The sequence below is a fragment of the Theileria annulata genome, chromosome 2, assembly GCF_000003225.4.
Source record: "Theileria annulata chromosome 2, complete sequence, *** SEQUENCING IN PROGRESS ***".
Taxonomy (NCBI): domain Eukaryota; phylum Apicomplexa; class Aconoidasida; order Piroplasmida; family Theileriidae; genus Theileria; species Theileria annulata.
The window spans coordinates 914,328-937,609 of NC_011099.1; the positions used below are offsets into that span (position 1 = coordinate 914,328).

General features: G+C 33.6%; 12 protein-coding genes across 12 annotated transcripts, besides 16 other annotated features; 8 read left to right on the forward strand and 4 right to left on the reverse strand.

Moving 5' to 3' along the window:
• Positions 1–161: 161 nt before the first annotated feature.
• On the forward strand, positions 162–1,230 carry TA13685 (uncharacterized protein; the record flags this gene model as incomplete). Its single annotated transcript, XM_947094.1, has 4 exons — positions 162–217; positions 311–789; positions 845–998; positions 1,023–1,230. The coding sequence occupies 4 exons, from the start codon at positions 162–164 to the stop codon at positions 1,228–1,230; spliced, it is 897 nt and encodes a 298-aa protein (XP_952187.1).
• Positions 1,150–1,218: a sequence feature (1 probable transmembrane helix predicted for TA13685 by TMHMM2.0 at aa 273-295).
• Positions 1,231–1,746: 516 nt separating the features above from the next.
• On the forward strand, positions 1,747–4,619 carry TA13680 (DNA replication licensing factor, putative; the record flags this gene model as incomplete). Its single annotated transcript, XM_947095.1, has 4 exons — positions 1,747–2,144; positions 2,221–2,578; positions 2,621–3,476; positions 3,520–4,619. The coding sequence occupies 4 exons, from the start codon at positions 1,747–1,749 to the stop codon at positions 4,617–4,619; spliced, it is 2,712 nt and encodes a 903-aa protein (XP_952188.1).
• A 110-nt stretch (positions 4,620–4,729) lies between these two features.
• On the reverse strand, positions 4,730–5,292 carry TA13675 (uncharacterized protein; the record flags this gene model as incomplete). Its single annotated transcript, XM_947096.1, has 4 exons — positions 4,730–4,912; positions 4,944–5,028; positions 5,060–5,116; positions 5,168–5,292. The coding sequence occupies 4 exons, from the start codon at positions 5,290–5,292 to the stop codon at positions 4,730–4,732; spliced, it is 450 nt and encodes a 149-aa protein (XP_952189.1).
• A 223-nt stretch (positions 5,293–5,515) lies between these two features.
• On the reverse strand, positions 5,516–6,864 carry TA13670 (ubiquitin fusion degradation protein (UFD1 homologue), putative; the record flags this gene model as incomplete). Its single annotated transcript, XM_947097.1, is given in 7 exon segments — positions 5,516–5,557; positions 5,578–5,799; positions 5,847–5,940; positions 6,019–6,149; positions 6,201–6,379; positions 6,399–6,506; positions 6,828–6,864. The coding sequence occupies 7 exon segments, from the start codon at positions 6,862–6,864 to the stop codon at positions 5,516–5,518; spliced, it is 813 nt and encodes a 270-aa protein (XP_952190.1).
• An 87-nt stretch (positions 6,865–6,951) lies between these two features.
• On the forward strand, positions 6,952–7,690 carry TA13665 (uncharacterized protein; the record flags this gene model as incomplete). Its single annotated transcript, XM_947098.1, has 5 exons — positions 6,952–7,108; positions 7,171–7,236; positions 7,277–7,332; positions 7,382–7,478; positions 7,545–7,690. The coding sequence occupies 5 exons, from the start codon at positions 6,952–6,954 to the stop codon at positions 7,688–7,690; spliced, it is 522 nt and encodes a 173-aa protein (XP_952191.1).
• Positions 7,018–7,071: a sequence feature (4 probable transmembrane helices predicted for TA13665 by TMHMM2.0 at aa 23-40, 47-69, 74-91 and 104-123).
• Positions 7,090–7,108: a sequence feature (4 probable transmembrane helices predicted for TA13665 by TMHMM2.0 at aa 23-40, 47-69, 74-91 and 104-123).
• Positions 7,171–7,220: a sequence feature (4 probable transmembrane helices predicted for TA13665 by TMHMM2.0 at aa 23-40, 47-69, 74-91 and 104-123).
• Positions 7,233–7,236: a sequence feature (4 probable transmembrane helices predicted for TA13665 by TMHMM2.0 at aa 23-40, 47-69, 74-91 and 104-123).
• Positions 7,277–7,326: a sequence feature (4 probable transmembrane helices predicted for TA13665 by TMHMM2.0 at aa 23-40, 47-69, 74-91 and 104-123).
• Positions 7,412–7,471: a sequence feature (4 probable transmembrane helices predicted for TA13665 by TMHMM2.0 at aa 23-40, 47-69, 74-91 and 104-123).
• A 66-nt stretch (positions 7,691–7,756) lies between the features above and the next one.
• Positions 7,757–9,816, reverse strand: TA13660 (N2,N2-dimethylguanosine tRNA methyltransferase, putative; the record flags this gene model as incomplete). Its single annotated transcript, XM_947099.1, has 6 exons — positions 7,757–7,883; positions 7,950–8,111; positions 8,179–8,261; positions 8,291–9,459; positions 9,505–9,591; positions 9,660–9,816. 6 exons carry the CDS (start codon positions 9,814–9,816, stop codon positions 7,757–7,759), a joined length of 1,785 nt encoding a protein of 594 aa, XP_952192.1.
• Positions 9,817–10,466: 650 nt separating this feature from the next.
• On the forward strand, positions 10,467–14,462 carry TA13655 (calcium-transporting ATPase, putative; the record flags this gene model as incomplete). Its single annotated transcript, XM_947100.1, has 2 exons — positions 10,467–11,649; positions 11,728–14,462. 2 exons carry the CDS (start codon positions 10,467–10,469, stop codon positions 14,460–14,462), a joined length of 3,918 nt encoding a protein of 1,305 aa, XP_952193.1.
• Positions 10,671–10,730: a sequence feature (8 probable transmembrane helices predicted for TA13655 by TMHMM2.0 at aa 69-88, 98-117, 216-238, 271-288, 309-331, 1049-1071, 1156-1178 and 1193-1210).
• Positions 10,758–10,817: a sequence feature (8 probable transmembrane helices predicted for TA13655 by TMHMM2.0 at aa 69-88, 98-117, 216-238, 271-288, 309-331, 1049-1071, 1156-1178 and 1193-1210).
• Positions 11,112–11,180: a sequence feature (8 probable transmembrane helices predicted for TA13655 by TMHMM2.0 at aa 69-88, 98-117, 216-238, 271-288, 309-331, 1049-1071, 1156-1178 and 1193-1210).
• Positions 11,277–11,330: a sequence feature (8 probable transmembrane helices predicted for TA13655 by TMHMM2.0 at aa 69-88, 98-117, 216-238, 271-288, 309-331, 1049-1071, 1156-1178 and 1193-1210).
• Positions 11,391–11,459: a sequence feature (8 probable transmembrane helices predicted for TA13655 by TMHMM2.0 at aa 69-88, 98-117, 216-238, 271-288, 309-331, 1049-1071, 1156-1178 and 1193-1210).
• Positions 13,689–13,757: a sequence feature (8 probable transmembrane helices predicted for TA13655 by TMHMM2.0 at aa 69-88, 98-117, 216-238, 271-288, 309-331, 1049-1071, 1156-1178 and 1193-1210).
• Positions 14,010–14,078: a sequence feature (8 probable transmembrane helices predicted for TA13655 by TMHMM2.0 at aa 69-88, 98-117, 216-238, 271-288, 309-331, 1049-1071, 1156-1178 and 1193-1210).
• Positions 14,121–14,174: a sequence feature (8 probable transmembrane helices predicted for TA13655 by TMHMM2.0 at aa 69-88, 98-117, 216-238, 271-288, 309-331, 1049-1071, 1156-1178 and 1193-1210).
• Positions 14,463–14,872: 410 nt separating the features above from the next.
• Positions 14,873–15,532, forward strand: TA13650 (SfiI-subtelomeric fragment related protein family member, putative; the record flags this gene model as incomplete). The annotated part of the gene is made up of 1 exon (XM_947101.1): positions 14,873–15,532. The coding sequence occupies one exon, from the start codon at positions 14,873–14,875 to the stop codon at positions 15,530–15,532; it is 660 nt and encodes a 219-aa protein (XP_952194.1).
• A 64-nt stretch (positions 15,533–15,596) lies between these two features.
• On the reverse strand, positions 15,597–20,186 carry TA13645 (uncharacterized protein; the record flags this gene model as incomplete). The annotated part of the gene is made up of 6 exons (XM_947102.1): positions 15,597–16,879; positions 16,948–18,304; positions 18,390–19,138; positions 19,204–19,339; positions 19,407–19,742; positions 19,800–20,186. The coding sequence occupies 6 exons, from the start codon at positions 20,184–20,186 to the stop codon at positions 15,597–15,599; spliced, it is 4,248 nt and encodes a 1,415-aa protein (XP_952195.1).
• Positions 15,603–15,662: a sequence feature (1 probable transmembrane helix predicted for TA13645 by TMHMM2.0 at aa 1395-1414).
• A 701-nt stretch (positions 20,187–20,887) lies between the features above and the next one.
• On the forward strand, positions 20,888–21,923 carry TA13640 (CDK-activating kinase assembly factor, putative; the record flags this gene model as incomplete). Its single annotated transcript, XM_947103.1, has 7 exons — positions 20,888–21,057; positions 21,112–21,185; positions 21,240–21,328; positions 21,400–21,513; positions 21,548–21,616; positions 21,699–21,757; positions 21,788–21,923. 7 exons carry the CDS (start codon positions 20,888–20,890, stop codon positions 21,921–21,923), a joined length of 711 nt encoding a protein of 236 aa, XP_952196.1.
• Positions 21,924–22,063: 140 nt separating this feature from the next.
• On the forward strand, positions 22,064–22,630 carry TA13635 (uncharacterized protein; the record flags this gene model as incomplete). The annotated part of the gene is made up of 2 exons (XM_947104.1): positions 22,064–22,356; positions 22,396–22,630. The coding sequence occupies 2 exons, from the start codon at positions 22,064–22,066 to the stop codon at positions 22,628–22,630; spliced, it is 528 nt and encodes a 175-aa protein (XP_952197.1).
• A 101-nt stretch (positions 22,631–22,731) lies between these two features.
• Positions 22,732–23,259, forward strand: TA13625 (uncharacterized protein; the record flags this gene model as incomplete). Its single annotated transcript, XM_947105.1, has 1 exon — positions 22,732–23,259. One exon carries the CDS (start codon positions 22,732–22,734, stop codon positions 23,257–23,259), a length of 528 nt encoding a protein of 175 aa, XP_952198.1.
• Between the last annotated feature and the right edge of the window lie 23 nt (positions 23,260–23,282).

The following is a 23,282-nucleotide window of genomic DNA, read 5'->3' on the forward strand; positions in this document are numbered from 1 at the left end:
ATTTGGTAAATTTAAAAAAAATTTGCTAAATTAAAAAAATTGTGAAAAACAAGATGTGATGCTTTGTGTAGAGTCAATAGACATTTTTAAAATTCACCGCAATTTCATATTAATAATTTTTTCTTATTTTTTCATCTAAATATTCATTTACTTATAAATTAATGCAAGATCATTCATTTAATAATATATCTAAACATGATTTACACAACGCCATTAGGTTCTTATTATTCTATTCTCTTACCCTTACAATTATTCTACTATTATTACAACATACCATTTATTATATTATTACTTATATATTATTGTTTAGAAAAATTGTTAGAAGTGATAATTTATCTGATCTGACTGCGGGTGGAGTACGTAAGAAGTTATCGGAACACTTTAACACTCCAAAGGAGTATATGGACACAAGAGCCCAGGAAGTTAGCAGCCTAATAAACGAAGTTTTGAGAGAAATCGCAATAACTTCCGATCAATCGCATGATCACAATGCCAACACAGATCAAACCGAAGATGTATTATTAAGAAAAATGGTAGATACTGACAAATTTCCTGATGTACACTCTAAACATTCCAAAACTCCTTTAAAAGTCAATACCAGCGTCAAGTACAGTTCACCCACAAAGCATGATAATAGTACCATGAAGTATGAAATGAAGCATGATGAAAAGATCAACTATATTGAATTAAAGTCAGAATCACCGGTAAAAAGAGAATATGAAGAAAATGTACAAAGTGATATAACAACTGAATCTTTGGAACCACCAAGAAGAGTTTCAAAACTACAACGTATCATACTATTTACTACTATAACCTTGAGTGTCATGATTAACTAATTAATTAGGTGATTTAATGACAAAGGATTTTTTCCTGAATAATGCAAAAAGTATTGAGATAAAGCTCCAGGAATCTGACCCGATTTTTGCCCTTCCAAGATTGTTTTCAACTGGAAGCTGTGGATGGTATTGTTTTCAAGTTTTCACAATTTTTCAGGAATTGTAACGGGAAAATCAAGCTTAAAGTAGGAGATCAAGAAGTTTATTGCCAAGTTGGATTCAACTGCACAGGTATTTCTCCACACAACCTTACACATTTTTAAAAAATTTTCAGTCGTCGGAAGTAAAAACTGGTCCGACTAATTTTCCACATTTATTAATAATTTTCATAATTTCAATTTTTCACATTTCACATTTATATTTTAATTTTTGTATATTTTGGAGCATATTTTAATAATTTTTGTGTCGATTGTTCTATTATTTGCATTATGTTCGTTTTACACATCCCCATGATGTTGTTTCATTATTTTGATCATTTTTCAAAATATTCCGCAATTTTCATCTTTTAATAATTTTTATTTTTTGGTGTTTTTAGTTCTACAAAATGGTAAATTTTAGCAATGCCCAAGTTAATAATTTCTTCAGGCTGACCGTAGAGATGATAATCTAGACACTGATGGTATTCTTTTAACCATTCCACACCTATCTTATCTTATTATACTATTTACATCAGTTGATTTAAGCCATTTATTTCCATAACTATTTACACATTCCCTCAAATATTTTAATTAACTGAGTGTATAATAATATTTTAGAAGATGAGTATGATCAAGAAGAATATGATAGAGATGATTATTTCGTGGCGGAAGGCATAAGAGATAAAGATGAAGAACAAGCAGAATTGGAAGGTGAAGATTTATATGAAGATGAGACAGGATTTGTGGTGGGCCAGAGAGATCTCGAACGAGAAATGCAAGGCTTTGCGAAGCTGGGAATTGAAAATGTGGATGAATATGAACAAGACATGCTCGATGACGCAGTGTATGAACTTGACCCGAAGGACCGACGAGCAGCAGAAAGACGTATGCGTTTCAGAGATCGAGCAAGAACAAGAGGAACCGAAGGAGACAGAGCAATGCACAAACAACTGTGGCGTAAGATACTTGATATGGCAGACGAGGAGTTCGAAGATAATCTTTTTGCAAGAATATCAGAGCGAGTCACTAAAAGGAGAACAGATTTTGCAACAGCAGAAGCAGAAGCACCAGATATTTCACGACTAGAAAGCGCAAAAGCCGTATTGCACTCGAATCCAAACGAAGTTACCTTTGATGAAAAATATCAACAAGCCATTGATTCGTGCTTCAGGTATTATACATAATTAATATATAAATAATGTAAAATTAGCTAAAATTTAATAAATAAGTGTCATAAATGGATTTAGGTATTTTTTGTACCGTTTCAAGCTGAGTGACGACGCACCTAACTATTACTACAAGAGTAAAATATCAACAATGATCAGAGAAGATAAAACGGTGTTAAGAGTGGCAGCACAACATTTGCTGCAGTTCCACTGTGAGAATGTGATCACATGGCTTGAGTTTCGACCATCAGATGTACTGCCAGTGCTCCACGACTGTCTGACATTTGAAGTAAGTAAACTGAAGGAGGAATTGTACAAGAAGAGATACTGCAAAGTAGCAATCACAGATTGGCCATTCACTACGCAACTGGGTCTACTACGTTCTTCAGAACTTAATACACTCATTAGAGTTTCAGGTATTAAAGTTACTATGCCACTAGTATTACTATGTCATTAATCTTAGCTAAACTAGTAAATATAGGCCATACTAATAAATATTATAGGGATAGTAATCAGAAGAGGATCGGTGTTACCGAGATTAAGAGTGTTGTATCTGAAGTGCAATTCATGCGATAACACGCTGAGTGAATTGCCAATATATTTCAGTGATACGATAAAGCCAGTGTTTCCAAAGAGATGCCCATATTGTCGATCACCAGGGTTCACGGTGGACAGAATTAACACAGAATATACAGATTATCAGAAGTTGACAATACAGGAACCACCAAGTAGTGTGCCGGCAGGTAGAACACCGCGTCAGAAGATAGTAATTCTGACTGGAGACTTTGTAGATTCAGTGAAACCGGGAGATTTGGTAGATGTCCTGGGAACATATAAGACAAGGTACGATTTAGGACTTAACATTAAACACGGGTTCCCAATACTACACACGGAATTAGAAGCTAATAATATAGAACGCCAAGAAGACTCGCTATCGTTCGAGTTAACTGAGGAGGATATTAGTGAAATTAAACGTCTGAGCAGGGATCCATGTATTAGAGAACGCTTAATAGCTTCAGTAGCTCCTACACTTTGGGGCCATAAAACAGCCAAAGCTTCTGTTTTATGTGCTCTATTTGGCGGTGTTCCAAAGGGTATTCTATCCACACTCAACTCTGCCAACACTGGTAGTGGTGCGGGAGGACACCGTATTAGAGGTGATATAAATGTGTTGTTAGTTGGTGATCCAGGACTTGGGAAATCACAACTGCTACAATACGTACATAAAACTGCCAATAGAAGTGTATTAACCACTGGTAAAGGAGCAAGTGCAGTGGGTCTGACTGCAGGTGTTAGAAAAGATCCAATAACAGGTACCCTCAGACATAATTTTGTTAGTTACACACCATTAACAATACCAATATATACATAATTTTATAGGAGAATGGTGCTTGGAAGGAGGAGCATTAGTGTTAGCAGATGAAGGGTTTTGTGTAATTGACGAATTCGATAAAATGACAGACAAAGATCGAGTAAGTATCCATGAAGCAATGGAGCAACAAAGTATAAGCATAAGTAAAGCAGGAATAGTGACCAGTTTGAGGGCTAGATGTTCAGTGATAGCGGCAGCAAACCCAAAATTTGGTCGTTACGAACCAGCATTAACATTTAAAGAAAATGTTGATTTCTCAGACCCGATCCTAAGTAGATTTGACTTAATAGTGGTATTAAGAGACATACCAAATATTGAAGAGGACCTGTTATTATCAGAATACGTAGTAACAAATCATCAGCTATTACACCCAAGATTAGACAATGTAGAAGATTACGAAAATGTCCTGAAACGCCTTCAAAATACACTTTTATCTTCCAATATTGTGGAACCGATATCTACAGACTTGTTTAAAAAGTACGTCTACTATGCCAGGAAAAATATTAAGCCGATGATTGGCCAGGAGTATTACAGCCAAATCGAAGGTAAATTGAGTGGAGTTTACAGTAGAATAAGACAAAGAACGTTCGGTGGCGGATACCCGCTGACTTTACGTCACATTGAAAGTATAATTAGAATCAGCGAAGCCAACGCTAAGATGAGATTATCAAATGTAATCACTTCAGAAGATGTTGACGTGGCAATTGCCATGTTATTGGAAAGTTATATTTCAAGTCAGAAATACTCCGTGGCCACTAGATTATCTATGGAATTCACAAGATACAGAGCACTATTCACTGGCAATGATGAGTTGCTAACTCAATTACTAAAGGGATCACTGCAACATCAGTTGCAGGTACAATTACGTAAACAGTACGTTAACCAAATGCATCACACTGATGGCACTGATGTGGACATGGAGAATATGGAGAACATAGTTGGCATGGAGAGCAACATAAGCGTGATGCTATTCATTAAGATATGCAACCGGTACAAGTTTGGAGAAGACCAAGTTAACAGATGGATGCATTCTAGTCAGTTTAAAAAACACTTCAAGTTATACCATGATCAGAATGGCAACCAACTCATCACTTCTACTCTTACCTAATTTTTCCAACTATATTTTACATGTTAGTAAGAGGGAATGTTGGTTTTAGGGGTTGGAATTAGAACTCTATTATCACCAATATATATACATATATAATTAATAAATTAAGGTCATGATTTAACTTGTGGAGTGAATTTTTCTTGAAAGTTTTTGAATCCGCACACCTGCTTCATCTGTTCTAGGAGCTTAGAAATGTTCTTCATTGAACGTTTCGGAGGATTCACAGGACAAATTACGTTTGAGCTGAGGTTATATTTGTCCAAATGCTTCAAGTTAACCTTATACATTTCGTCCTAAATCAATATTGGTGGAGTTTAAAGTTACTTTTACTAAAATTTCAGGTCCTCCAGGCCTGTTACACTCGCGAAATAAAAGAAACTCGTTAGCGCATCCATTAGCGTCAGGTTTCCTGATAAAGTCTTGGAAATACTAAAACTTACTTTGTACAGCGATATAATTCCAATAACTCATTCAAACAATAATCATTCTCTTTATCACTAAAATTAATTAAATTATGGTATTAAATGAGTAAAATATATGGAAAATACGTTGTAGAGCATTTTCTGAGTGCGATTTCTTGTGTTTGGCACTTTGAAGGGTCTCGGCCACTGCCACTTAAGCATTTATAATACTCATTTAAGTCCTTCGAACACTTTCTATCATCATTCAACATTATATTAATTTACTGAAAAATTTAAAGAAAATTTATTATTTATTGTCCACTCAGGATTCCAGAATCCCAATATATCAACACATACACAATTTTAAAAATACTAAATTAACACTTGAATATTAGTAAATTACTACTATATTAAGCTTTAATTATCATTAAAAAATTTATTTATCTTCGAACATAGTTCATTTTCCTATTCTGAACCATTCGCTCGAACTCCTCATCATATCTCTACAACAATATGGAATACCAATAACCATATTAGCTATATAGTATTATAATTACTCGAATTCCATTCGGTAGTTTATTTTTCCAAGGAGTTTTATTGACAGTATCTACATTTTGCTTTATTAATCTTGGAGTTTTCCCATCTAATCTTTTCCCAATTACTGGTTCCGGGTCGGTTTCCATAGCCTTTTCCTCCTCTTTTGGTTCAGGTGCTGGCATATCAAATTCTACCTCCATATCAGTTTCAATTATACTACACGCCTTTGCGGGCTTCAAATCCTACACCAATTATCGATAATGTATTGGTAAATAATGGTATATAATACCATGATTTGGAATAAGTATACGGTTTGAATGTAATGTATTGGAATTACGTCACCAACTGTTAATGTTGCATAATTTCTCAATGCATTTTCCAATCTAATCCATTATCAATATATATATAAATATCACTATAGGTAGAATTATAAATGTAAATAAGTATAAATGACAGAGTACACAGCTCTAGGGTTTGAGATATCCCAGTAATCTTCATTTAATGGTTTAAGTTTGACCCAATTGGCTTTTGGTAGTGAAACATTAGTTATAGTCACTATATCTCCTTCATTTAACCCCAAATTACTCATTACCTAATTAATATTATATATCAACTATAGACAAAATATCAGTAATCAAATAACTAAATCAATGGTATAAAAAATTACCCAGTATGGAATATTACATGTTCCTTCTTCGGATATGAATTCCAAAACTCCGCCGTTAGTACGTTTATAGTTCTTTGGGTTAAGAATTTCAAACATCATCGGCCAAGAAATATTTCGACTTGCAAGTTCATGCAATGCTGATTGAGGCAATAAAACTAAAAATTAATTATTAACTGAGTGAAAAACTAAATATTAAGGAATGGAAGATACTTTTATTGCCTTGTTCCATTGATTCTCGACCTGCGAAAGAAACTGAAAAACATCGATAGTTAGATGTATGAGCTGCATTTTGGTATATATTACCGCCAGACCAAAAATTCTCAAAATTATTCCAATTCCACTATTACATCATATATCTGATACTACTTAATAAATAATAATACAGAATACTAGTACTATTAGTTGATAGTAATAGTTACCATGATTAAAGAACGGCTAAATCATGTTTAAAATGACACTGAATTTAAAATAAAATGTTTTAAGAAGAAAAAATTTGAAAATTATAATTAAAATATTTAGATTTACACTAATTGAGAAACGACATCTGGTCCCCACAGAAATGTTAATTTATTTTCAAAAAATGAAAATTTAATTTCTCTGTACCATAAGGATTCTTTAATAAATTATTCTCTTGAATCATGTGTTAATTTATAAATTAAATGTGTAAATAACTTATTGAGTTTCTCCCCAATTTTATCTTGTAAAATTAATTTTTAATGTTTTAAAAATGGACTATGACGAAGAGCTTAGAGATACTTTGAAAAGTGACTTATTTGGCTCCAATTCATCGCATTTAATGTTCATGTCAGTCCTAATTCTTTTATCCTCGGGACTACACATTTACTTATCCAATATCGGAAATTCAATCGCCAATTTCATTTTAGGTTCTATTCACTTATTATATAATAATTTTAATCTTTTATCCATTTAAAATGAAAATTTTTAGGATTTTTAACTATTTTTTTCATTTTCAATCCTTCAGTGGTCTTGATCATTTCACTCATGACTTACAGTACACTTATACCAAAATTCCATTCTATATATAATTTTAGGCATAACTCTTTCATCAACTTTATGTCTATTATTGGTTATAACAATTATTAAACAGGTGACTTACTTTTATTCTCCCATTGATTAGTTTGGATATTATTGTTTAGAAAGTTTGGACTTCTCATTTGAACCGGAAAATCCAACTATTTCTCTACCTTTATGATATTCTCATATCATTCGTTATCTTTTCAATACTCAATAAAAGTACTTTTTATTCAATTACACCAGCAAACTACTAACTTATATTAACCATATATTATGATATTTTAGTTTGGAGATCGCCTTGTAATATGAGTAATGACGTATTACCTAATTGGTATTATAATGAGCTGGAATTAAATAAACAAAACATTTGGATGCCATTCACTGGAGTTGGAAATACTCTTTTCAAGCCAAATGATAATTTTAATATTTAATCTATTACACTTAATGCCGTTATAATAACTATTGACTTTGTACGCAGATATATTTTATGTATGAAATTATTTTAGTGATGTCGACGTAGTTTTATGCATTTTTTTAGGTCCCCAATGACTAGTTGGGTTTGGAAACCACCTCGGTACATCTTTCGTCTTCTCCACTTTCTTATCCAAATCTATCCCAATTGTTCTAAAATAATAATTAACACTAAATATAATCTAAATTATATATTAATATATTCATTATATATGATACTGTATTGGTTTATTGAAAAAAGCATGATTGGTTGTTTTACCAGTATTTTTAGCGTGTGTTCTTATTATATCCATGACTACTTGGTTTGGTGCATTTGTCTTTATTGAGTTGGGATCCCTATGAAAATTCGACACCTTATATCCCAAGCTTCTCAATACTTCCCTAATCCATATTATATAACCACCATTATTAACTATATTATTTATGTATTAACTATTTAGTGAGGTACTTGAATAATATTGGACTAATTGTAGTTAAAGACCAAATTTGGCATAAATCAGAAATAGAGTAATAAAGCGGCACATCAACTTCCTAAACACATTAATGCTATATATATTTACCTCATTAATTGTTGTTAATAATCCTCTTAATCTTTTATACATTGTTATACCATTCTCAGCACCATCATTACTTTCGATATTATTAGTATCCTTAGTAGCCTTAGTATTTTTAGTACCATCAATAGTACCATTACCAGTAGTATTAGTAATATTAGAGTTGATGTTATGTAATGTATTAAGTGTTGATTGTACAAAATTAAGATTATGTAATGGCCCTGTATAAATTGGACCTCCAATTTTAATTCTTGATCCACATTCTTGGCATGTTCTACTCAATTCAAAATCCTCCTTTCTCCTTCTCTTAGCATTTTCAACTCTACTATCATCTAGATTAATGGACCTGTTGACTGTAATATAATCATTGCACAGATTAAGTACATGGTAAGAATGGCACTTAACGCACATCAATACGATTCCCGAGTTTTCACCTACCTTTTTACACATTTCGGGTGAATACACAACTTTAACAAACACTCTGACGTAGAAATCAATGCTACAGGACAACAGAGGCTCAATTACACGTTTATACTTACTTGCTGTTAACATTATGGAGTATAACAGAATTCTCAGTGACAATTCATGGCAAAATGGTGACTTGAAACTCGAGCCGCCATACTTATAAAAAGATACTAGGGGATTATTACCGCATAGTGTTGGCATGTCGGTTGATGTTATTAATAACATTCCACCACTTCTTACACATTTCACAGCTGAGTCTATATACGATGTAGCACTAGAGTATGGGTCCAAATCAATTATATCCACTATGTTCCTATTAATACAATCCTCATCCATTACGTTGGTATTAGTATCAACACCGTTAGTGGTAGTGGGATTTGAATTAACCGATAACAAGTCAATGAACTTGTCCACACTGGCATTATAGTGTTTAAGAATATTAGTAATATTATCCGTGGAGTTAAATGATCCGACAGGAATCTTATATATATTGTTTGACATGAGAAAGTGCTTTGAAATGTCCGGGGCCGGCGTCAAAACATTAGATAAAAAATTAGCGTCACAACATGTTACTCTGAACTTATTCCTGGGAATTGCATTCAATTCCAAATTCTTCAGTATCATTTCTGCTGATTTACGGTCCAAATCATTAAAAGTTACCATTCCTACCAAATCATCTAATTCCTTCAAATATCTTATTCCCCTTATTCCTATTTACAAATATAATAATAATATATAATTAACTATATAACTACTAGTATATTCGATAATGATAATACCAGTTGCAGCTAGAGATTCTAGAATATTTACACCGACGAACGTACCAAATTTCGGATCACTTTCTAAAAAATTAATCCACAAACTGATTATGTTAAAAATTAAATTATAAATATTTAGTGTAGTTGGTTACTTATTTTATCTTTTTCTTGGAGAATAAAGGTTTTTAAGACTATGAGGGATAAATCACGGTTAAAAACTTGAGGTGGGTTATAAAATAAAGGCTTATTATCGGCGCCTCTGCCATTTACTACGGCTAAACCCTCTTTAATTAAGGATTCACTCATCATAAATCATAATTCCAAACTATATTACACTAATAAAACGATTTTAAAGCTGAATTTATATTAAAAATTTACAAATAACTGAATTGATGTCAAAAAATTGTGAAAAACTGCATTAAATCAAAAATATTGCGATAATAATAAATAAATAAAGGATAAAAAAATAAAAAAATGATAAAATAATAAATGCCGAAGTGTTGTTAGGATTAAAAAAATTAATGTGTGGTAGGTTATAATAAATATTTTTATATGTTGAACTAAAATTTAATCCATACTACACATTTTAGTTTATTATTTTTCTCAATATTGTAATTGTGTATACTTTTTTTGTACTATAATTTTTAATGAATTTTGAAAACCTTTAAACCTGTAACATATTTTAATTTTTTTAAACTTAGTTTCATTCAATTCGCTCACTAGTGATTCATGTATTTCTATCTCACAACATACTCACCCTGAAAAATGTTACCTTTTAATTCGAAATTACATTTTCCTCCTTTTTCTATTTTCTAACCCTTTTGCAACCCATTAACTCCATTATATTATTATGCTATTAATCTAACATTAATAAAAAACTGTTATAATATAAATTAATAGAATAATAATAATAATACAGTGTTGATAGAATAATAATAATGCTGGAATGAGAATGCGAGATGTTAGAAGAAGAGAAATTGAAGTTATTGGAGAGTCCTCATGTGTATGATTCCAGTGAGGTATTAAAACATTATTCAGTTAACTTGGATTACGGCTTGAATGACGAACAAGTTATTTTACACCGTGAATTGTTAGGATCGCATTCGTTTCTAAAGCCAAAAAAATTGTCACTTCTGCACTTATTCATCCAACAGTTCGATGATTTGCTTGTTAAGATACTATTGAGCGCAGCCATCGTTAGCTTCTTTTTCACCTGTTTTGACCCTCACGAGACGAAGAACATCTCCTCCTTTATCGAGCCGATTGTAATACTTTTCATTTTAATTTTGAACGCATTGGTTGGAGTTTGGCAAGAAGCAAACGCAGAGAAGGCATTGGACGCACTTAAAAAGCTGCAACCGACATTGACAACATGTTTAAGGAACGGAGTATGGACGACGTTCGACACGGAGAATTTAGTAGTAGGTGATATAGTTAAAGTTAAAAATGGAGATAAAATCCCAGCAGACCTACGACTTGTAAAGGTATTATCGACAGCACTATTAGTTGAGCAATCACAATTAACTGGCGAATCATTATTAATATATAAGACAACGGAAGCACTGGATAAGAGTGAAAAAACATGCGATCTCCAAACTAAGCGTAATATATTATTCGGAAGCACTACAGTATGCAGCGGAACAGGAATAGGAGTTGTAGTGGCGGTTGGAATGGACACTGAAATCGGTACAATCCAATCAGCAGTAATTGAAGCAAGTACCGAGAATACCACAACTCCACTGCAAAAGATGTTGCACGACTTCGGAAACTCACTCTCGAAAGCAATCAGCGTCATCTGTTTGCTCGTATGGTTAATAAACGTTAAGAATTTTAATGATCCAGCGCACGGATCAATTATCAGAGGCTCCATTTATTATTTTAAAATTGCAATTGCACTTGCAGTCGCCGCTATTCCTGAGGGTCTACCAGCAGTTATCACAACGTGTTTAGCTCTCGGAACCAGGAAAATGGCAAAAAAGAACGCTATTGTAAGGAAGCTCCCATCAATTGAAACTCTTGGCTGTACCACTGTCATTTGTAGTGATAAAACAGGGACTCTCACCACTAACAAAATGACGACCGTAGTTGTCAATTTATTCAATCAACAAAATAAACTTCGATATATACACATGCCACATCAAGGTATGCCATAATAATTCTCCATTAAGGAGGGTTATACACTACTACTTAGTTATTAAATTGTCATATAATTATGATTAGGCGATGGAATAAGGGTGACAATGGGAGGATTTGGAGAGAATGGTATGTATGTAGCGCAGTCATTTGACGGACCAGTTGAAAACCTGACCCACACGTTCCTCAAATGCGCGTCTCTATGTTCAGATGTCACATTCTCAACACTTCATCATAAAAATAATCGTAAACTTAGTAGATTTAGTAGTAGCGGGATGGATGACGATGGGTTGGTGTTGGAGGGAGAGCCGACGGAAGTGGCGATAATTGAAATGGTTAATAATTTGGGTAAATTTTTAACGCAGTGCGATTCATCACACTTGGATCAGATGGGTCAAGTCATATTCTCATCACCAGTAGAAGAAAATAATAGTAGTAACATCAAAAAAATGAAAAGATGGAAAAAAAACTTACTACAAAATAATAATCTAGTTAATCGTAGTCGTTCAGATTCCCCCAACTCTCACGCTAACACAAATTCCAGTGCAGAGTCTAATACGAATACAAATACGGAATTAGTTAATGATGTGGAAACAGATGATGGAATGAGTAAAGTAAGGAATGAAACATCAACATTGAAGAAAGGACAATTAACAGGTAGAGCAGGACAAACAGTACCGATACCAATTTCAGCACTATACCGTAAATATCTAATCAAAGAAGCGACTTTGGAGTTCTGTAGAAGTAGGAAAATGATGTCAGTAATTTGCACACATAGTGGAAGTTGTGTGGGAAACAGTAGTGGAGGTAAAGGAAGTGGTAGGAGTAATAAGAATAAAATGTATTTATATAGTAAAGGAGCACCAGAAAGTATATTGGAAGTGTGTACAAGTTACATGCTACCGGATGGTTCAGTAAATAAATTATCTAAATCAGAAAAAACTGAAATATTGGATCATGTAAAACAATTAGCAAATGAAGCTTTGAGAGTATTGGCGTTCTCATACAGATCAGCATCCCAGAAAGATCTAGACCTATACAATACACTACTACACTCTAGCCCTAATACCACCACTAATGCTAACGACACTATGAAGAATAACAGTGTATTCAGTAAGATCGAGAAGGATATGGTATTTTTGGGCTTAGTTGGAATAATGGACCCGCCAAGACCAGAAGTTAAGGATAGCATAAGTAAATGCATGAGAGCTGGAATTAGAGTAATTATGATCACAGGCGATAATAAACTCACAGCTGAAGCTATTGCCAGAAAAGTTGGAATCATCAAAATTCCACTCTCCATCTCAAATCCGAGTCTAAGTCTGAGTCCTGCAAACGCCAATTTTTGTGGGAGTCCTAAATTTAGTTATGCAAATCCTAAATTTAGTTACTCCAGTCCTAAATTTGGTCATGCCAGTCCTTCCAACTCGAGGTTTGGAGGCAGCCCGAAATTTAGCGGGTTATTACACGGCGGGTCTTTATTTAGTAGTTTGACGGGAAAGGAATTTGAGTCACTGACACAAGATGCCCAGAGGAAATTGTTGACGACAAGTTGCCTAGTGTTCAGTAGAACTGAACCAAAGCACAAGCAGTCTATAGTGTCGATACTAAAGGATTTGGGAGAAATAGTGGCAATGACAGGAGATGGAGTAAATGACGCACCAGCACTAAAGATGGCAGATATAGGAATAAGTATGGGAATAAATGGAACAGAAGTCGCTAAAGAGGCGTCGGATATGATCTTGGCAGATGACAATTTTAAGACAATAGTGTCAGCAATAGAGGAAGGCAGATGCATCTACAGTAATATGAAAGCGTTCATAAGATACTTAATCAGCAGTAATATTGGAGAAGTAGTAAGTATTTTTATGACTGCAATGCTAGGAATCCCAGAAGGAATGCTACCAGTCCAATTACTTTGGGTTAATTTGGTTACAGATGGACCACCAGCAACAGCACTTGGGTTTAATCCGCCAGACCCACTTGTGATGAAAAAAGGGCCAAGACACCGAAATGACAAATTGATAGATCGAACCACCTTGTTGCGTTATATGGTTATTGGATTGTACGTAGGTCTCGCAACATGTGGTATCTTTATACAATATTATGTGTTCGGAATCTCACCCAATGAAGGCAACACCCTAATTAGTTTAAAAAAACTAATGAATTGGGGAAACTGCATGAATTGGGAAGAGTTCCACTCTAGCTTAATATATGACATGAGTAACAGTTGTGAATATTTTACAGTTGGTAAAGTCAAGGCCTCGACTTTATCCCTAACAACCTTGGTTATCCTGGAAATGTTTAATGCCTTAAACGCGTTATCCGAAGATTCCTCTATTTTAAAAGTGCCACCTTGGTCTAATCCATATCTCATTTGTGCCATTTTCTTCAGTATTTTAATTCATTGCTTCATTTTATACATTCCATTTTTTTCATCACTCTTCAATGTTGTACCGCTGGACGTCTATGATTGGAAATGGGTTCTGATCTGGTCATTCCCAGTACTGATTATCGACGAATGCTTCAAACTCTGTAAAAGATCATACAAAAAATATTCGAAACCTTCATTACAAAGCAACCAAGCCGTCAGTGAGGATAAACATGACTCATTTGATAATAATAATTTAAACAATCAGAATATGAATGGTGAAAATCTCCATGGAGATGAGATGTGGATGAGTGGATCGACTGATTTATCATTTGGTGAGAGGTTAACTAATAGTTTGACGAGTTTATTGGATAAAGTGGCGACGAGTTTTAGTAATAGCGCAAGTTATGACTTATCCAACCAAGAAAAAGAACTTGCGCCGCAATATTAATTTCATTATTTAATACACTATATATAATCATATTTATATCATGTGTGGTAATAGTCGATGTATTTATGGTACCGCAGATTCATGAATTGGAAACATCTAAGGACTTTTAAACCTTTAGAAATCGTTAATTATATGCATTCAAGTAAATATTTTAAATAAATATGTTCTATATAAATATAAATACAATAAATACTTTAATATAATAATATAATAATATAATATATTTAAATATAAAATATAATATATTATATATCACATCGTAGCAAATATGTAATAATGTTGAAAAAGGATTAGAAATGTAATATAAAAGCAATAGAAAGAGTAAGATAGAGTGGGAATTGGTCGACGATTGAGAGGTATGACAAGCCCAATCAAGGAAATTTAACCACTACAAACAAAGTAAATTAACAATGCCATCGTGTAAAGTAAAGAAACCAGCCGAGCATAGGGTGGAATTGAAAGACAATAAACCTGTCTTGTACATGAGAAATGATAAGAACGAGGAGTGGTCCAATGTGACACACACGAATTACCAAGTCGAACTATTAAAGTTCGTAGATGGTGTGTTTTGTGAAAACACATACCTAGAGTGTGATTTTAACCTCCTAGGTTCCGTTTTCGAGATCATTTTCAACTTTATATGCAGCGCAGTCAAATATGACGAGAGATTTATCTGGAGTTACTGGGTCGACCCCTTCCAAGGTTATCCTAGCTCACTACTCTTCGACGTAGTCCAAAATACTCTTAATCTCACCTTCAAAAATGGAAATACTACCGCTTTGGACATGCGCAAGTATTTTATTACCGGCAAAGGTACCGACAACTGTGGCGGGGAATTCCAATACGTAAGGTTCAACCGTACTGTTTCAGCAGTCTACGCGAGGGAGTCTAATCTTAACTACTTAAAGTTTGGAGAAAACATCGTCTGGGCCCGAAAATCACATGAACCACACCCGGTTTCATTTATTTTCCAAAGTAACAGCCAAGTCGTAATCGTTTCAAAAAACAGATTTACCACCTGCACATTTCAAAACTATCAATGGCTTCAAACCATCACGTACACCAACTAATATTACATTACCACACATGCATATTATATTTTATCTACAATAAGTAAGTGTGTATGATAAAAAATTATTTGATAATAATGAGAATGACAATAGCAAGAGCGAAAATAGATAGTACAACAATGATCGCACCGGTAGTTTTGATCCCAGAGATAATTTTATTGCCAAAGTTGACGAAGGTATCACCGAAACCAGCAAAGTCCACAAAGTTCCGGTTCTGATTAACCTTTGGCAGGTACGGATCTCTATTAGGTTCTTCCCTTCCGGCACCAACTGGGTATCTTTTACTATCACTTTCATTTAAAAGACTAATTTCAACGTCAACGCTACCAACAATTTTACTACTATCAGCGAGGCTATAGAGGTTAGCAGTGAATTTCGGAATTGAGTGTAGTCGATTCTTCTTCCAAACTCTATGAAACTCATAACCCAAGTCAATATTAGCTTCACCAATAACTTCATCTTTCAAAAGAGTGTAACTGTATAGTTGTAACTTGAGATTAGTGTATTCAGTTGGGATGGTGACGAGGTATTTAAAACGCCAGTTAAAAATACCGATTTTATCCTTACTGTGATAGTGTGTATCAGTTTTCTGAACAAATTCTCCGAGTTCATTTTGGTAAAAGCCACAAACGTAAAGTGATATTTCCGAAGTTTCATCGGAAAAACAACGTGCACGCCAAATTACAACCCTCAACTCATAATTTGCTGGATCCAGTGATCCCAAATTCTGGATCGGTTTAGCTCTTGCATCCTCAGCTCTAAGTACTTCCAACCACATACGTAAAACACCTCGGGATATTGTTTCTCCCATTTGCTGTTCCTCACCCCTTAAGACTCGAGACTCAACTGGAGCCAACTCACCTAACATCAGTTCCCTTAAACGTGCATTAAAAAATCTATCTTCACAGTCAATATATGTTGTACCAATAATTGTCTCACTTAAAGCTGATTTACTCATGACTGAAACTCTCAAAATTGAATTTTCTGGTAAACTACAACTTAAATTATAACATTGGTTAAAAATCGGCTTTAATCCTTTCTTGCCATTATTTAAATCTTTAATACTATATGGGTATAACATACTCCTATTAACACTACTTCTGGTATTATTATTATTGATGGTGTTGCCGGTATTAGTGTGTTGATCGTCAATATTCCGTATCCAAATATACGTTAAATCTTCACCAGTTATATTTTTTATAGAAATAGAATCATTTATTAAGCCACTAGTATAAAGACCTTTGGCTTCTAATATATATGCGCGAACCACTAAATCCTTTGCATCATCCCACATACTCCGAAATCTCCTTATCTTCTCATCCGCTTCCCTTTGCATTATTTCTATCTCTACACATACATTATATAACTAAAGGTATGTTAATTTCTAATTAAATATATAATCGGCGGTGAGATACGTTTTAGTTGCTGTTGGCGATTATTTGACGATTCTTGTATTTGGATAATGAATTTGAGTATGCCAATGACTTCAGGTATTCCATTTTCATTAAATCGAAGGATCGGTGCTTTTTTATATTGAAATGCTTCTTCAGTCATCTCAGCTTCCAACTCGTATGAAATCTCTTCACGCATTAAACTATTCATACTATCATCTATCAAAATCTCGAAATCCAACTCATCTTCATCTATCAACTTATCAACTTCATCTCCTTCGTCTATCCTTATGACAGTGTCCCTCGCATCACTAGCACTAGTAGTCTCACTAGTAATGTTATCAATATTGTTATGGCCTTCCATAGCAATTTTTGATTTACTCGTTACGTCATTTCCCACACAGTTATTGTCTACACTATTCACAGAAGCATTAATATTAGTATTACTATCGATGGCATGGAACCTGGATTTATGTTTGGAGACTGCATCAATCTCGTCAACGAATTCAACGTTAATATTATTAACATCTTCGAGATTTTTATTAATGTTAACAGTGTTACTCGGAGCTGAACTGTTGAAGCAGTCAATCAATTCCATCCTAAACATTTCATTACTCAGTTTCCTTTCCGTAGGGGTTAACCATGGGAAGTACTGATTTAGCGTTAGAACCGTGGATCCAAGTGGCCCTGCTGAATTATCACATATAACTTGAAGATCCAAACAAGAATGGTGATGCATACGTTTTGGAAGTTCAAGGTTTATTACATGTGTTGTTAAAAAATTCCAATTACCGTACGAACCGCTCGTTGCCTTTCCTGTAACATTCAATATATCGAACCCTTCCCCTAAATTTCCTGAGTTATGTGAATTATGTCCGTTGGCTGTTTTATGTGAATGGCATTCTGGATCAATGAAGGTATCATATCCTTTGAATCGAATTTGAACTCTTGGATTTTCTAGTAAACTAAAGGTCCGAATTCCAAGTAAAACAAGTGTCAAAATGCACGACCGAGTTGAAGGAACGATATCCTCAAAAAACGGGAAACTTTCAGGTGAACGTGTGAGCTCAGCTGATGGAATTAATTCAAACGCTACCAATACTCTAGGCTTATGCATTGGGTTTAAAAGTGATCTCAACTTCAGCCACTGCGGTGCCCAAGTCCACTCACGAGGAACATTCGTTAAACTGTACTGGCCAGTACAAACCAAACGGGGTCTAGAGAAGACAGAGCTTTGTTCATAGAATACACTAATGTTTATATTTGGTGCAAGCAAAAGGTTAGTTGGGAGATAGACCTCCTCCTCCCTTGAACAAAAATAATACGGATTTGTACTATCACGAGCTAATCCCGTCTTTATATTAACTCCGGACAATTCAACCTATTATAAATTCATTTCCACAAATATTTAATAGTGCCATAAATATCTTACTATTTACATAAGTATCTAATTATAGATGAGAAACTTCGATATATGATGAGGGATAACAATTGGTTTCGAGACACGGCAATTGAAAGGCTTCATAGATCATGCACCTGAAGTTATACCTAGCGAGGTTATATTTAATTCTTTCCTTTCTTTCGAAGCCTGCGATATTAGACGAAACTTCAAATGATAGAAGAATGTTAAAGAGATCAATCGGTTCATTGGCGAATGAGGAAAGTAATATCCACATCGGCTTGGTCTCAGAATTTTTCACCTTCTCATATGGTACTCGAGCCCATGAAACTCGTTCGCATGTACCGTCAGACAATGAATTTACGTATATAAAAAAATCGCACAAATCGCCATCATCATTCGCTATTCCATTATTACAACTAATTAACCATATAATTATATAGCTATATATTGTGCGTGAGGTACATGAGAATGAAGGTTCGAAAACTTGTAATCTACCGGTAATATCATTAATTTCATAAGACCCATTATTTTTTAATTGGAAAACACGGCTTTTGGTTGAGAAAATACCTTGTGAAATTATAACTTCAATGAACCTATATTTATGATCCAGTGAGACGATTTCGTAAATGTCAACCGCAATTTTACGTTCCTGGATTGGAGGCAGAGAAATTGACCTACACGGCTTAATACCCTTTACATACAACGTCTGCACCTGCTCCGCTGACGCACTTATCAAAATGCGCCCAAAATAATCAGTCAGTGAACTCGTTGAATCAGAAAAAAACTTCAAAATTCCACCCAACAAGTTTGAATCTACTCATAAATCAACACTATACTAATAAACAATTAACTATATAATTAAGTAGAGTGGGAGTTACTTTGATTACCAACACCTTTGGAATAAATGTTAATCCATTTGGGGGGGAATCCGTTATTAATCAAGTGAACCAAGTCAATTGATTCAAATTGTAACAATTCAGTTCCATTATAAAATTCCACTGTTACCGTCTCATCCTAATACGACTTTTAACAATTCTATCTAACTCTAACTATGTCTAATAGTATCTATGTTAGTGGATACAAATGAAGGTGTAAGGCATGGTATATATAGAGTTGTTTGCCATTCAGGATTAGTATTATCATTCATTGGTGGCGTTTCTTCAAAAATTCCAAAGTGCGATAATCTTACTGAGGGTCTGATCTCTGAGTATGATAGATTTTTTAGCATGAAGTCTCTTCCACAAACCACATTTAGATAAAGCATATAATTCTTCAAATTCATCTCTGGCACCTTATTGAATCTTATTCCAGTCTGAGCAATATCTGTTCCTAGGCCTTGGCCTGATAAATCATCATCCTTAAATACCGCAGGTTTATCTCCTGGTGCTGATACTGATATTGACACCAACATACTTCCCTACATCATTATACTATTAACTATAATTAACTATATATAACTACTATAGTAAGATACAGCGTTATGAGTTGGAAAGTTAGGGTTAAAAACTTTAACCCATGATCTATGAATACAATGTTGTTGTTTAGAGTAAATCAGTGGAAGGCTGAAGGCATGATGTCCGATGAGTTTCTTATAGCTAGCAATTCCTTCCTTATGGTACAGGGCTACGATAATTCTTCCTCGTTCGAACTCTGAAGGGCTGAGTTTAGGTGTGAAGTTAAAAGAGGCGTTGAAAAAGGCGTTTGAGGAATGCTCCTTGGTCTGGGTATAATTGCTGTAGTCTTTAAATGAAGCCTCAACAAACACATTTGGAATTATCTCACGCTCTGTACTCTCTTCCTTATATAATACATCCTTCACCTCGTGTATATCCACCTTTATATAATACATTACATCTCCCATTTTTATATTACACTATTTTTTAAAATTATTTCATTATTTTTACAGTACTTAAATTACTAATTCCATTTTATAATTTTAAAATGAAAGTTTATGTTGAGAAATATCGATTTTTTCCGATAAAATTGAAATAACGATGTTGAAATGAAAAAATATCTCTATATCTGAGAAAATCTCTGTATAATTAACAGAGGAACAAAAATTATAATACACATTACACAATTTAAATAGAATACCATAGGATAAATTGTTAAAAAGTTACACATCGGGTCAATGATTCCCACTACAACATCGTCCATTTCCCCTCCTAATTCCTCAATATCTACTCATTTTAATTATTCCACAATTATTTAATTTAATTGTTTTAACCACAGAAAGTTATAAGTAGAATGAATGAACCTAAATTTTAAAATTATCGCAATGTCAACAATTCAGTAATGGATACTGAGTGTCCAATTTGCCTAGAAGTTATAACTCCCTCAAGTGATAAGATTTTACTAGTTTCTGAAGTTTGTGACCATAAAATGTTCGTTTTCTCTCTAAAATTAGTCTATACATTATTTTATTTACATATCCTATTAATTATTTTTTCTTCCATTATCTTATTAATTATTTTACTTAATTACTATTTTATTTATTGGTATATTATTAAATTTTAATGAGAAATAATGAGAATATAGTTGTGATGTATGCGCTGAAAAACAATGTTGGTATTTTCTCCGTTTAACCCTGAATTTTTAGTGGCTTCGCAAGGCAGTTATACTCAATGTGCAATTTGCCGCTGTCACTTAACTCGCCATTCATTTGCTCCCTACGACATGTCCTCATTTTACTATGAAAATTATAAAGAAGCTAGAAAAAGAGTTCTTCAAGTGTATTTTCCCAATTCATATACTATATATTATTATTCTATAATAATAATCTGTAGATATAATGATACAAGATCAAATTTTAAAAATACACCAGAGTATAATAAGTATTTGGAGGACTGTGAGTCGATAAGTAAGAAATATAAAAATTAAAAAATTTTAGTATATGAACTTACAAATTCTAAAGACGAGTCAAGACTCAAGTCAATTGAACAGGAATTAAGGAATTATGAACGAAACAACACACTCAGAATCTCCAGAAATATTGAAAATCAAGTAATTTACACATATCCAAATAATTCTATGAATAATTATATATGAATGTATTGGAGTTAATGAGTATACAGAAATCTGAACATAAGAAACTGATAAGGTCAATAGTGGAGAAGGAAAAGAACTTTTATGAATTAGTTGATAAAGGAGCACCTTTTAACTTGTGGAAAGTTGATGAATTCATTCATGTAACTCTTTAGATTATATTTTATCTTTTTTTAGCCTCTTAAAAAATCGTGCCCTAACTATTTTACCGATGAAACCACAGTCATTTCTACTTCAGATTCCAAAGTATTCTATAACCAACAGTTACACTAACTATATATCCTATTTTATATATTATTATAATATTGGTTGTATATATCTGATATAGCCACTGAATGCCGCGATTCGAAATGATTCAGATATACCTAGAAAAGTTTTTACTAACAGGTATGTGAGCAATTGATTAATGAGGTGTAGAATTGAGCTCATGGAGAGTGATGTTGCGGGAGGATACTCTAAGGGTTCGAAGATATGTTTAATGTTAATTTTAGAAATCGTATTTGAAAAATGTAAATCACAATTTGACGCATTACTTTTATGGAATATCATATAAAATTGCTACATCTTGATGATATATAGTTGGTATATAGTATATATCCGTTTGACTCAGTGCGCGTTTACACGTCTTGTTAGATTTAAGATTTTTATTTTAATCGCAATTAACTATAATTATTCAACAAACTAAAGGAAACGATGTTAAAAATTACAAAAAAAGATAATTTATCGGATTGTAGCACTGACGTTTCAGAGGAGGGAAAGGTGACCCTAGGGCAGGTAGTCCCGGATTTTATCGAGTTTGAGTGCACCAAGACCAAAATGTATAAAATAATCGCAGAAAGTTATTGCATAAAATCGCCTGAATATTCACTCAACTGGGAAATCAGGCACTGTAAAGTGGACTTGAATGTTAAAAGTCCATTATGCGAAGGGATTGAAAATAAAGGGATAAAAAAGATAAAACATGAGGCAACTTTACATACTCTAAAGTAAGTAATTGATTAAATTATGATTTTTAGATACATAAGGCCTGGGAGTGAAATTAATGAAAATTATGGGAAATCAAATCAAGTATTCGGAGATATAAAAAACATAAAAAGAAATGTATATGATGATTATTATATGGGAGGACGAAATGGTGGATATAAACCCCCAAAAGTTTATGATTTAAATGGAAAAGAAGATTTGAACGGATCAATGGATATAGATTCCATCAACGATATGGAAGATTTTATCAAATACATCAACTCCAACATTGTATAATTTAATTTCTACATTGTTTAATTTTTAATAAATTTAATTTTTTAATGGTGTTAAAAACAAATTACACATTGTGTAGTGTTGGAATCCTACATATATAATATATGGACTTGGAAGAGGGTAGATATATAATCTGGCTAGAAAATTGGCTAAATGAATTTTCAGAGTGTCAATATTCTGAACCGGAGGGAAGAGATGACCATTTCACGGTGGATTTCTCGAAATATGCGAGTTTGCCAGAGATTTCTCTGGAAATTTACAACTCAATAAAAAGCAGTGGCCTCTCTTTAGAACAACTTAGCACATATATAAACAAGCTAGGAGTTATAATATCACAGTCTGACCTTGGAGCCATTTCAGCCCAGCCGCGCTCAAAAATGGCCAAAATGTTCTCAATTATTTTCGAAACCTCAGACATCTCAAATATACTCCTAGAGAGCATAAACGAAAACTCCTACGCCTACGTATACCTCATGATCAGAGTCCTGTTTGAGATTATTCTATACACCGAAAGTACACCAGTAAGGTCATTTGCACATTCTCAAATTGTCAAGAATAAACATATTATCAACGCACTTATATCATTATCATATAATCCATCTACCATTCCCATACATTATACAGGTGCCTAAATAGTAACTATATACTATACTAA